We start from the raw sequence: 13625 nt of genomic DNA, 5'->3' as shown, positions 1-13625 counted from the left end.
CTAAATATGTGCTTGAGTGTTGGCTGATGCTCAAGCAAAAAGTGGCAGCAAAAAGACACACTGACTGAATCCTGCCAGGTTTTCCTCACCTTCACTCAGATGGGCTAAGACAGCAACATAGCATTGACAAAACTAGTATTTCTAGCAGGCCTTATACCTGCTACACTATCACATGCCAAAATGTATTATTACTTTACTGAAGTGCTCATGTTTAAATGATTGCCTGTTAAAGTTTGAGCAAAAATTAAAAATTTATTATAATTAATGACTTAATAATTATGGATTTCATTAAGGACGCTGCTTAAGGACAAGGACAGGTTTCAGAATTCATTTCATGTCTCATAGCCTGTAAGTATTTTTTGGATTATGGTCCATGAAATGTTAAAAGTGTGAAAGCTAGTGAGTGGATACAAGTAGAAAGCAGCACCTGTTTTCTCCTGGTAGGAAGGACGTAATGGGCAGGTTGTTCTCCTGGCAGGCCTGCCCGGGGTGCCAGTTGGCCTTGCAGGCCGAGCAGAACTCGAGGGCACATACAGCACATTGGACCAGCTGGGGCAGGGCTGGAGAATCCGCTTCCTTTAGCTGGCACACCGCCTGGCAGGTCGACGAAGGGCACCATGTTCGGCACGGGTCCAGCAATACCTCTGACGACACAAAAAAGGTCCAGGTCATGAACACAGACTCTCTTATTAGCTCATTTGAGCCAAAATATTTAATGAGTTTCAGATGCAGATTTCTGAAGATGTAGCGCAGTAGACTAGAACCTTCTCTGGCTGTTTGGTGATTTTTTTAATGCCACGGGATTTCCTGTTACGTGTGAAATAATGATACATGTATTCAAGAATAATATTTCTCTCTGCAAACTTCTTATAATTTGATATCATGCTCTCTGCACTTTATCTTTATGCAACAAAAAAACAAACAAACAAAAAACCATCAGTACTGGAAGAGAAACAAAACCCTTTTCACTCATTTTCATTTTTAATTCTTATACAAATAGCAGATGAGTCATGTTAGACATATGAATTTCCCTCTGGGATCAATAAAGTTCTTATTCTTATATACTGAAAGGTTTCTTTTGTTTTAAAAAAATATGTTATTTCTTGTGTTACTGCATCTATTATTTGGTAACTTGTTTCCATGGCTTCCAAAAATTCTTTCGAATATTTTTAAAAGTGGTAAAAACAGATTCTGCCAATTCTAAGTACATAGCATGATGCACTTGCCCTTGTATCCCGTCCTTACATCCCCTTGCCTCTCTGCCAAGAACTATGAGCACACATTCCACTTGCACTTTTGGCTCAGCCTGAGAAATATGGAACGGTTACAGAAACTGTTCTGCCTGACTAGACTGGGACATTGATGAGATGGCTCACTGCTTTTATCCAGAATCAACAGCTCTTTCTGAGGATTTTTATTAATTTACAGGGTCCCTTCTGTGTTAATGAATGTGTGTTTGTCTTTATGGATATGCATTTATTCCTGCAAGCGTGATCTGCATGTTCTGTGTATAGTTTGTGCCTCTGTGTAGGCGGAGAACCTGCAGAGTGAGTACCATCAAAGAGTGATAGCACAGCGTGGTCACTGCTGTCTCTTGTAGGGATGGAACTAAAATATTGCTGATTAGCATGTCTACACTGACAGTGTGAAGCAAAGCGACACAGACCTGCCATCATGTTTTCAGCTCTGAGATCCAAGCTATTTATTAGAAAATGAACTGCTGACACTAAAAGTACACGGGGGAAAGAGATAATGGGAATTTAACAAAAATACAAGGGATCAAATGGTGACGATCCCTAAGGCTAAAGAGGCCAATTAACTGTAGTTCCTGCAGTGGCCAGGTGAGGCTGGCTGCAAAAGTGGGTCAATCCCTTAATGCACATTACCTGTTAGTTTCATCCAGCCATACAGTTTGTATCGATGCCCCCTGCTAACCAAGCTAGCTAGCCTTAGCTAATAGCTTAGTACACTGCCCTCTCATGTACACTACTAAGCCACCCTTCATTTCTTTATACTTCGCTTCTAAGCAGCCAGACTTTCATGTAATCTTTAAAGAGGTCTTTAACAATAGCTCCCCAGGTTTTCTGAAGGTCTGAACAGTGAATGTCTACAGCTGTGAAACACAATCGAGGTTCTTCATTTGATTTGGGGCTGCATTTAAGCCAGTGGTGTTGGGGAGCTTGTCAAAATTGCTTTTTGCTTACTGTATTTCCATGTATTTTTGCACATTTCAATAAACTAATGTATCCATTTCCCATTATGGAGTAAAATATTGAGATACAAGTGTTGGCTCAAGACTTTTGCACAGTACTGTAAATAAACACAAGCAGCAGCTAATGCATGGTATCGCTGTGGCTATACACGTTTTGCATACAGTCTAGCACTTGACTATAGAACCAAACCAATGTAATTATAATATATCAAAACAAAGTACAGGAATATTACTTAACTGAATGACTATTTGTAATGAAACCATTCAATTTAATTGAATCCAGAATGAAATCCAATTGTTCTTCATTTTGTACATCACAAAATGTATGCAAAGAAAACTTGAAAACACCTGTCAGTGTTGAAGAGTGAAATTTATGGGGCTAAGAAGGATTTGCCAAATCTATTCTAGCAGTTTTCCACAGACACCCCCTGGTGTAACTCAATAGCGAAAAGGCCACAGGGGTAAAATGATTAAGTCTAGATAGAGCTAGCAACAGTTGAGCTCCACGTGCAAAATGAGACTGTCATCCTTTTGCGTGTAGTATCTCTGCAGGACAGATGGGTCCATGTGACTCCGTTTGATAGTCATCGCCCATACTGCGCCTACTGGTGAACTCTGAAGTGACCACGGACGTACTGAAGCTGCCTTGTACTGACTCACCCCTTTCAAACTGAAGTTTCTTGTATCTCTGCATCATCTCTGTGGCCACCATGCACTCAATCTGCAGGAAGTGAGGAGAAGAGAAGTGGGAGTGAAATGAGCAGGTCAGTGTGGACATTTGTAGACAGAAGCTGCAAGAAGCAATTATAAATTCTTCCCACGAATTTCATTTCCAGAACAATGTCATAATCAAAATTCCACAAAACCTGAACTTGCCATTTGTTTGGGCCTTAAATCTCATCCCCACAGTAAAATAGAAATTGATTGCCAAGTGCAGCCAAGGTGCGTACGCAGGCCCACATATGGTTACTCATTTAATGGGCATTGAAAAACATTCAGGCTTTGAGAATTACAAGAATGGAAAGGGATGATGCATGCTGTGCCTGACCGGCTAAAGTGGCTTTGGTTCTATTAAGGGCCAGGGACGCTAATTAGAAACTGAATGCTGCTGTGTGCTAAACTATGCTGCGTCCTATGGTAAACTGCCTGAAGAAGGAGCAGTTTGACCTCAATGTGACATCTGCTACGGAAAAAGGCATGCAGGATTGCTCATTGTAATTGAATACACACATGAAAGTGAAGTGAAATGCACGTCTTAGTTAAGGATGGTGCCTTAAATTGACAATGATGTTTTAGAAATATAGGTTTAACTGATATACTCAATAGTTGCACAAAGTGCATTAACTCTGCTACATCTGCACATGCAGTGCTGCGCCTGTGTAGAAATTTAAAAAATGACTACTGCTAAATGGAAAACGAGTGACTGAGTGGTCCGATGTCCAATGCAGAACTAAGACGCTCTAATAATGGAAACGCACCTCATTTTCTTGCAAGTGTCCTCTTTTAGGACAGGCAGAGTCCGGACAGCTAATTGCAGTTTCAAGGCCATCTTTAATCAGGAGTTCCACATACTGCTTCAGGCACTGAGGAAAAAACAGACAAGTATAACATAAATCCAGTAAAATCAGCAAGATGAAACAAAAATGAAAGCATAACCAGCGGCAACAGATAAGGCAAACAAACAGTGGCCAGTCTTGGGATCACTATGCATGTTAGATGTACACTGGCTGACAGCTGCACTAATCAATTATTTTACACTACCAAGTGATCTGTCTGTGAAAAGCATGTCTGATGCTTTTCAGCTTCTTTTGACTCACCATTTTGGTTTTTTTAATGATTAATCAAATGGATAGTGCTGTAAAAACAAACAAACAAAAAAACCCAACCCAAAAACAAATTCTATTCACCTAAAACCTGCAACATGCCCATCCTTCACTCCCTGGTCAAGATATATGCAGACTATGCAAAAGCCAAAACAAAGCTAAAGACAAGTAATTATCAGACTGAATGATAGCCACAACTATTTTTCTAATGGTACAACAGTAATAGAGATGCCCTGCTTTAGCATGTTATAACATTTCTTGGCGCAAGCACATGAATTATGCTTTTCATGTGAAACTTCTATGAGTCATTTAAGGGAAGCCAGTAAGTTTTACAAAGCTGATTGTTACCAAAAACACACAGAGACATAAACCTTCTATGTGCCACGACTGGCTATTTTCTAGTTGTTGTTTTTTTTAAACTGTTCCTTTTATGTCAGCCCAAAAAAAAGAAGAAGAAGAAAAAAGAGAGAAATAAATTGCAACATACTGGAAATGTAAACATCACATGCCAAATGCTTCATGCAATATATCCAAAAAAAAAAAAAAAAAAAATGGTGAGTTATTAGTTACAGACTGCAGTACGCTTGCACTCTGGAATAAAGTGTGCTAAAGAAAGTTTGGCAATTACGGCTGCACCCCAGACTGAGTTCTAGGAAATGGCAGCTATTTTTAGTTGTCATTCATGAGCATTGTTTCCTCATCCCTGGAAAAGATTGGTTTACATCTGCTAACCAATTGAGGGGGGTTATCGTTTCTCAGCCTCAGCTGTTACACTGGAGGGATGTGAGACTGATACTGCAGCCATTTCGGTGTATGACTTTTACTGGGTCTAAATTTAACACAGAAGTTACATTTACTGTACTTCAACGCAGAGGCAGAGCTTACTTAATCTTACTATTCTTAGATAATTGTAGTCTGTTTAATAATAGTAAGATTTATGTTGTTTGAATTGGAGTTTTAGGAAAAAAAATTAATTAAAATGTATTTATATAGCGCTAGTTCATAACAGTCGAACCCCATTGATTGCAACATCCCTTATGAACAAAAGCTTTGCGGGGGCAGGAAGGAAGAACGCTCCTTTTAAAGTTAGAAACTTTTGGCACAATGTGATTTAGAGAGGAACAGCTGGTACCCAGAGCATAGAGAAACAACAAACAGGACGAAAACACCAACTACGAGAGAGTAGTCAAAAGTTAATGACATGTATTAGTGGTATATAAATACACAACTGAAGTTCAGCTGAGTGGAGGAGAAGTGCTAAGTGCAATATGGAAAGAGCCCTAGCAGGACAACTAAAGCTGGGCAGACACTGTGCGATTTTTTCAGTCGCGTTATTCAGCTCCTGCTCAAACTGTATGACTGACTTGCAGGGGTTAGAAGTTTGTAGGTCACGATGCAGGGTCTCATACTATACGGCCCGATGCTCTGAGGCGACCTGAGTGCTCATGTCCGTAACATGAAGATGATAACACAAAATCTGTCTCTGGCTCTTCCTCTCACACACACACACACACACACACACACACACACACACACACACACACACACACACACCTTTGCTAAATCACTAATGAAAAACATTGATCAGTCAGCTGTGATTGAGCAGCAATGTCCATCCAGCTCTTTTCACGGTTGTTGTAGTCGTGATAATTTTGTGAGGTGACATCAAAAAGGCTCAGATTAGCTTGCCAAAGTTCTACAAGTTGTGCCTCCATCACTTGTGTCCAGATGACACGCTGCACTGCCGTGCTGCTCCGTCTTTTCACTTTCATTTCTGTGTTTGCGCGTGTGCAGTGTGAGAGGCTGCGGTGACACCCTCATGACGGCTGACAGGTTTTCAAACAGGTTTGATCTTCTTACGACCAAACGATTGATGATCGCGAGCTGGTCGTGAGGTGTTAATCGCTTCTCGTTACCCCATATACTACACGATGCACGACACACGATTAAGTCGAAACTCGGGCCGATCCCCAAAACGGTCGCACGACTGAAAAATCTGCTCAAAATGGGCCAAAATTGCACAGTGTATGCCCAGCATAAGTGATAGCTCTGAGCCAACAGATCCAGTCATAAGTGTAAGGTTTATCAAAAAGGAACATTTTAAACCTAGCCTTAAAAACAGAGAGGATGCTTGCAAATAGCTGATGTTCTGCTTCTCATTGTACTTTTGGGAACTCAAGAAACTGCAAGTAAGCCTGCAGTAAATGCTCTATCGGGATCATAAGGTACTACAAGTTGTTAAAGATTATAGAATCTTATCGCTCAGGACTTTATATAGAAGAAAGAAGGGTTTAAATTCAATTTGGGATTAAGCTGGGTGTCAGTGAATAATATCTTCTGTGGTATTAACTTCATCTCTTTTTCTGGTTCAAAAAGGACTCCAGGGTTCCTTAAAGTGGTACCTGAGGCCACAGCAATGCCACAAGAAAAGGGAACAAAATCCCCAAAACTTACCAGTGTACAAAAGACACATTGGCACTGTGTGATGGTGGTCATCTGCTCCAGAGGGAACTCTCCAAGGCACAGCTTACATGAGACCAGAGGGTCCACGGCCAGCTCCCACGTGGGACGGTACCGCGCCGTGGTCATCTTCACCGCCACGGAGCTGAAACATCAAAAGACACAGCAGGGAAGAGGAGAGAAAGCAATTAGTTAAGCTCAATGTTTCCTGGGAGATAGTGAAACAAATACTGCTGGTGACAGAATAAATAAGAAAAAAAAAAAAAAAAAAAAAAAAAAAAGAGTCTGTGTAGCTTCGAATTGTTTTTTTTGTCTGTTCACTTAATAAATCCCCCGTCCAAGATTTGCTCTGACTCAATGCTTTACGAATTGTGTCCAGCGAGATTGTGCACATACAAACGGGCTTGCTGTATGCACAATGACACTAGCTCGCCGCCTAAATGGCCGTTGTCAGTTCTGTTCATTTTTATTTCAGGCCTCATGCTTTCTGGCATTAAAGAAAACACGGTTCAAAAAGCTTCTGAAGCTCCTGTAGTTATCTTCAACAGCTTTCACAGCTCCCTGTGAAATTTTCACTTGGTATGAAGTTACACTTTTTTTCCTTCACTGCGCGTCATTCCGTGTCTCTTATGAGAGTCAGAAAGGGTTATTTTAGGCCATCTCGTCTCGCTCTCTCCTTCTCTCTACAGCTGAGAGCAAAGAGCACCCACTCGGCTGTTTACAGGAAGTGCTCCCGCACATACACAGCGTCAACACTGTCAAGCTCTCCCCGTGCTGCTTAGCAACTGGCTAAAGGAGGATTTTGAAGGTGGAGGGGGAGAAACGTGGCAGAGGGAAAGAGACATGGAGAGTTCGCAATTTGCCTTCACTGGTCGCAGTCTGCTTCAATGTGCAGCTGCCTGTTTGCAGAAGAGGGAAGCAAGTGGGAAGAGATGGTTTGAAGAGTTCATATCCATGGACTCTTGTGCTGTCTAAATGTGCTAGTCAGCGATGAGAGAGACACACATCCCATCCTCCTCCTTAACAACACATTACACATTCTAAGTAGATTGGGAAATGCAGGTCATTGCATCCACCACTGACTGACTTCATTAAGCTGTAAATTAAGCGGTAAAGTCAATCCACAGATGATGTGTGCTAGGATACTAAAATAATAAGAGTTACAATCTGCTAATGTGGCAAATATCTCTTTGTAGGATTGTGTCTGGTTTCTTCTTTTAGTTCACTGGCCACTTTATGAGGTGCTGGAAACATTCAGAGATTTTGATCCATATTGACATGATGGCGTCACACAGCTGTGTTCTCCTACTGGAAGCACCCATCAAAGAATAGGGAAGCACTGAGGTCAGAAAGAGGTGGACATGGTTAGCAACAATACTCATCAGCAGATCGGCATTTTCTAAAATACTCAGACAAACCCATCTTGCACGACAACCATGCCATAGTTCAACAAGTCATTTAAATCACCTTTCTTCACCAACCACATGGCAGCAACCTAATGCATTTAGGCTTGTAGACATGGTAAAGACAATCTGCTAACATTCAAACCAAGCAACAGAATGGGGGTCAAATATAGAGGAACTGAACAAGTGTTCCAATTAAAGGGTGTAAGTATATTTGGATTGTTGGTACAAATGGTTCTCTTTAGATAGAATGGGTTGATAAATGATAAAGGGAATAATTTCAGTGTTTTCACTATAAACATTTCCAAACATTGTGAGACAGCCTCCTCATCCTCAAGTTAGAAGAAGTAGGAGGAAGACGAGTCATGATTAAATGTACATTAAGATGGAAAACTGCTCATCTGAAAGTACAGGTTTAAGCAATAATACATAAAATGTGTCACTACTCTCGTTTGTGTAAACAAAAACTCAAACTCTCAAGCTGGGAAACTGTTATTAGTAATTGATGCTAATTCATTGGCTGCTTGACTGGGGGCAAATGTCTCATTTGTTACAATTGGACTGCTTTAGTTGTTCCTGTTTTGCATCTCTTTGTCGTGTTTTAAGTAGGAGGGCCAAGGAGGAAATTGCAAAGTGAGAAAAACTGAGAGGATAAATTAGAAAAATGAGATGCAGCTCATGTCTGACTCACTCAAAATGCCTGGCATCCATCCATCCATCCATCTATCCACCATCCATCACGCTCACCAGAAAGCACTGAGTGGTGAAGAAGCTCCTTTATGTAGCTGCTGAACTCATAGAAAAGCTTAAATGGCAATTTGTTATCAGGGTGTTGCCAACTCATAAAAATGACCCTCGGGGGAGTGCGTGGAGGTGTGTGCTTTGGAGGCCAAAAGGAGAAAAAAAAAGAAAAAAAGAATAGTCAAAAGAGAAACCAATTACTATATTAATGATGTCACAACTGCAAATGCAGCCAGACAATTTAGTGTAATGGTGTGTAATAGCCCTTTTTGTTAGCTTAGGAAAAAAAATATATAAACATGTTAAGACAGCCTGGATCATCACCATGCAAAAATGAATAATAAAGTAAATGTGCGGGAACTTCTATAAAAACAGAAGCAGCTTAGCCACTATTTCATTCAATCAACAAACTGCATCACTAAATATGATTTGAATATGAGTTGAACCCCACCAGCAGGAGTGGACTGACACTTCACAGGATAGATGCTTAACACTACAAAGCAAAAAGCTTTGCTGATGACTAGAATGATAAGATATTCCAGGGTGACTGAAATTAGGGCCTAAATTACTAATTAATATACATTTACATTACACGAGCAGGATCTCCTAATACAGTGGGTACTTTAATACTTGAACCTTTTCCTCTAATCCCAGGTTTTATATCGGCTGTGCAAACACTGACAGACTGGGTCGATGTGGACAAATGAAATGGTTTTGTAAAGCCCTGACATGGCCTGAGGAAAGAGGCAGCGAGCGAGATAGAATGGCAAACGGAAAATGAGTTTTCACGAGAAAAGGTGGTGCAGTGCGATCCCTCTGCTGCATTATTAACTAGATGGTCCATTATCACTGAGAAAAAACGCGCGCGCACACAGATACACAGGATATTCAAAGCAATGGACTACTTGGTGCTATCTTTTCAAATATAGCCTTATTGAGTACGATAAGTCTGAAAAGGTCAGGTCAGAGAGTTAAAGATTAATAAAGTGAGACTCAGAAATCAAACATCTTTCCTGTGCAGTGTCCACCATGTGTCAGTCAACAGTCTAAAATAGCCCTCACTCACAGCTTAACCGGCTACAGCACCATACATGCCATAATGACTCCATATCCAGGAGACAAACAGACACACACACACACACACACACACACACACACACACGCATTAACAATCCATTGCATAACAGGGTTGGAACAAGTCACAGAGGAGTGACTGACTTCTCCAGGGAACAACAAGTAAATGGGATTTCTTGCCGCAGTAGAAGGCATATGATGCCACCCATTAAAGTTTTTTTTCCACCTACATCATGTTATGTAAAGAAAAGGTCAGCCACAGTACACAAACCCAAGCACAGTCAAACAAACACACACAAGCCATGCAAGTAACAGCAGAACCTTAACCAAAAAGCATACTGCCCGAAGCCTCACATCACAAGCTGACCTCGCTTCAACGATTTCAAGGTTTTCATGGTACATATGAGGACTATGATACAAGACCAGACACAGACTCACTCATCACCAGCATATAAACATGATGCCTCTTTATTATTGGGGAATTCATGTATATTGACTTACAGATAAACCTGTTGAACTGCTTGTTAACACAAATATCACCAGAACTCAATCCAATGGAGCACCTTGGAAACAGAAAATCTGCAGCAGCTGGGCGATGCCATCATCATCATGACAGGCGGGTACAAATATGGAGAGCATAAAGAGCAACGGTGAATAACTACATGTCAACATATGTTTTTAATGAGTAGCAGTACTCTGAATTCCTTTCTTGGAAATGTTTGTACAAATCCGCAACAGTTACAGTGTTTTTCCAGTCAAAGTCCTCCTGAATTGTGAACATTGGTTTTAATAAGTAAGTAGAAAGAAAGCAAACAACCTATTTTAATGCATCAGAAAGTGTGTCATTTATGAGTAAACAATTAACAAATGAGTCTTCTTAAAAAAAAAGCTAGACCAATATTAATACACTGCTCCCAGTGTTATCTTCTGATCAGAGTGTGCATTCATATAAATGCTGCTTCCTAGCTTGTAAAGAAAATCCTAAAATGCTAATTCTCACCTGAACCCCCTCAGAGAGACTTTAGAAGTGAGAGCACATTTTCACATGCTTCAAAAAGCAGCCTCACGCTGAATAACAATGCAAGTCTTTACATTCACTAGGAATCAGCCTCAAATAACAGGTTATAATGCACCAGTGTGTACGATCTGTCCTGTGTCATTTGCTTTGATGCAGATGGGCAAGCACAGAAAGAATCAGTATTTCAGCTCTTTGTTTTCAACTGAGCACAGTTTCACGTTGCATCCTATCTGAAATTAAAAGAAAGACCGCAACCATTAGCTGCTTTGCAAGTTTGAGCAACCCAATTTTTTCTTTTTCTTCTCACACATGTGGACATGCCCAAAAATGTCTTTCGCCTGATTCAGAAAGAAACTGCTCTCACCCAATGAGACAAGCCAGAGACAGTGTGATGAAGGACACGCAGTAAATACCGAATTGTGTTCAGCTGCAGTAAACAGCTCATATTGTCCTACGTAAATTATGAGAACGGCCCAGTGCAGTAGACGCTCGCCCGTGTGATTATTTGCCACAGCCAAATGAATATTGTTAGAGGAATGATATAACACCAGCTGTCATGAACAGTTTTTGTTCTGACTTGCTTTATCGGTGAAAACAGATCTTTCTCAACTTTTCTGAGCAACATTTCTGTCTGGCACACAGCTACAATCATTTCCTTGTCGTCTCATTGGACTCGGTCCTTTAATTGCATTTCGCTGGAATGCATCACTCTTCACAGAAGCATGATTCATTGCAACTCAAGAATCCATGCGCAGACAAATAGTTATTGAATCTTCTGAAATTTCGATACAGTTAACAGAAACTGGAATTTGTTTGTTTCTTAAAGAATTATTAACAAAAAGTAAAAGAAAAAAATACTCCAGGCTGAGCTGTGTGCACACTGATCGTCAGTTTGAAATAACCACATCGTGATCCTGCTCTCTGCTGCCCCTGACCCCCCCCATTTACTTCCTTCCTTCCTTTCCTCCCTCAAAAGCCCAGCCCAGCTCATTGTGGGCAATTAGTGCAGCCTTTAAGTTTATGCCATATTAACTCTGCGAGGAAGAAGACTCAGTGGAGAGAGAGAGCGACAGGCAATCTGCCAATTTTGCCTTTTTTTCCCAGCCTCCCTTGGCTTACCTTTACTGCCTGATATTTCTTCTTGTCACCTCATGGTGCAAGCTTGTGGCTTTTACTCGCTGTCCTAGGCAACCAAACAAACAGGCATACCACGGGCTTTATTTATAACCACAGCCTACGCACAAAACTGAGCAAATAAGATAGGTACAACAATACAGACTTGAGGATGAGCATCCTGTAAAGCAGCTGTGCTCCATGACGGGGGGGGGGGGGGTCAACACAGATGCTTCAAAGTAAGTTTTATAATAAATCATCTCAAGTTTAACTTGTGAACTTGCAGAAAAACAGTATTACAATGGACTTGAGCTTCACGTGAATTATTTCTTAAAAGATGCAAGCAAACACAAACCATTTACATATCTGACTCTTAATTCAAAATACTGAGCATCTGGCTCATTACCATGTTCCCAAACCCTCTGTGCTGTGAGGTTTCTGTCAGTTGACTCTTATTTAAGCACAACTCCATAAGTATCTGTAGAAGGTATGCTTTTAAAATGTGTGATCCTACGAGCTTGTTCATCAGTGCTTTTGTTGCTTTCTGAAAAATCAAACTGCTTTGTCGGGGTCAGCACACACTGCTTGAGAATTGCATTGTGTTGGCATCATAGACTGTGTATAAAAGAGGTAAGCATGTAAGCTTCTGCAGGTACTTGATATAGATATTGTGTTTGCTCCTGTTCTTAGCAGTTTCACCGTCGCACACTGGTTCCCTTTTGCAATAGGTCATTTAAACCCTCAAAAAGAAAGCAGTTCACAGTTACAATTTAAGAGAAGTGATGTAACGACAGCAATACACTATTGTGCAACTGCACATCCAAAGACGACATCATGCAGATAGTGCAGCAACCTATGTAGCAAAAGTAATGGCATAATTGATGAGCAGCTGTAATGTGATTGCTGAAGCTATAACCGTAATGCACTACCGTGTATATAATGACAGCGTAGGTTATTCTTTAGAGCAGCTAACCTACATTTTATAAGTCAAAGTGCACACAGAGTATTTTTGGCTCTATTGCTAAAAGTGAAAGGTGACTTGCTCTTTTTGACAGGCAGCGGTTGGGGACAGACGCCGTCTGTCCTTGACACAGAGGTGGGGTGGGGGGAGGGGAGCCAAGAGTTGTGATAGGCCTAGTTTTTATATGCCCCAGTGAGTTACACAGTCACCCAAATGTATTTTGGCATTGTGAGTGTGTGTGTGTGTGTGTGTGTGTGTGTGTCTGTCAGTGGGCTTAGCAAATCAAAGTCCATCTTGCAGTGTGGGCCAGACGGACAGTGAAATGGTGATTAAAAAATACCCGACTAAATATAATATAAACTCAGTGCACTCAAGCATGTCGATATGGTTAATACGGCCTGCTGAATTTCAGTCTGAGTATCAAAATGGTAATTTAAGCAGCTTTGAACATGTCTTGGTTGTTGGTGCCTGATCTGAGTATTTCAGTAACTGCAGATCCACTGGGAAAATCACAGTGGATCTTTCCCAGTTTCACAGAGAATGTTCTGAAAAAGAGAAACTATGTTCTCTGGGTGAAAATGTCTTGTTTATCTCAGAAGTCAGGAGAATGGTCAGACTGCTTCACGCTGACGGAAAGACAACAGTAAAATGATGTAACAACCGGGGTATGCAGAAAAGCAGCTCTGAATGCTGAATAAATCTCACAGCAGCAGAAGACCACACTGGGTGCCACTCCTGCCAGCTAAGAACATGAAACTTTGCCAACAATTTGCACGAACAGAAGCCGCAAAAGTAAAAATGTTGCTGGCCTGACGAGTTT

At 40.9% G+C, this 13625-nt stretch overlaps 1 protein-coding gene across 1 annotated transcript in view; it reads right to left on the bottom strand.

The window, feature by feature from the left end:
• rnf144aa (ring finger protein 144aa) overlaps positions 1–13625 on the bottom strand; it is a 29676-nt gene that overhangs the window by 8509 nt on the left and 7542 nt on the right. The window contains exons 2-5 of the mRNA XM_084914269.1: positions 6490–6640; positions 3691–3795; positions 2873–2933; positions 428–644 (exon numbers count right to left, since the gene is read on the bottom strand). Of these exons, the coding sequence (XP_084770395.1) occupies positions 428–644; positions 2873–2933; positions 3691–3795; positions 6490–6624 (518 nt within the window). The 5' untranslated portion in view covers positions 6625–6640. The remainder of the gene's footprint in view (positions 1–427; positions 645–2872; positions 2934–3690; positions 3796–6489; positions 6641–13625) is intronic.

Source organism: Perissodus microlepis, chromosome 19, assembly GCF_051167445.1.
Source record: "Perissodus microlepis isolate ML-2025 ecotype Zambia chromosome 19, ASM5116744v1, whole genome shotgun sequence".
NCBI lineage: Eukaryota > Metazoa > Chordata > Actinopteri > Cichliformes > Cichlidae > Perissodus > Perissodus microlepis.
The sequence above is the reverse complement of the archived record's forward strand: the minus strand, read 5'-3'. Positions and strand labels throughout refer to the sequence as shown.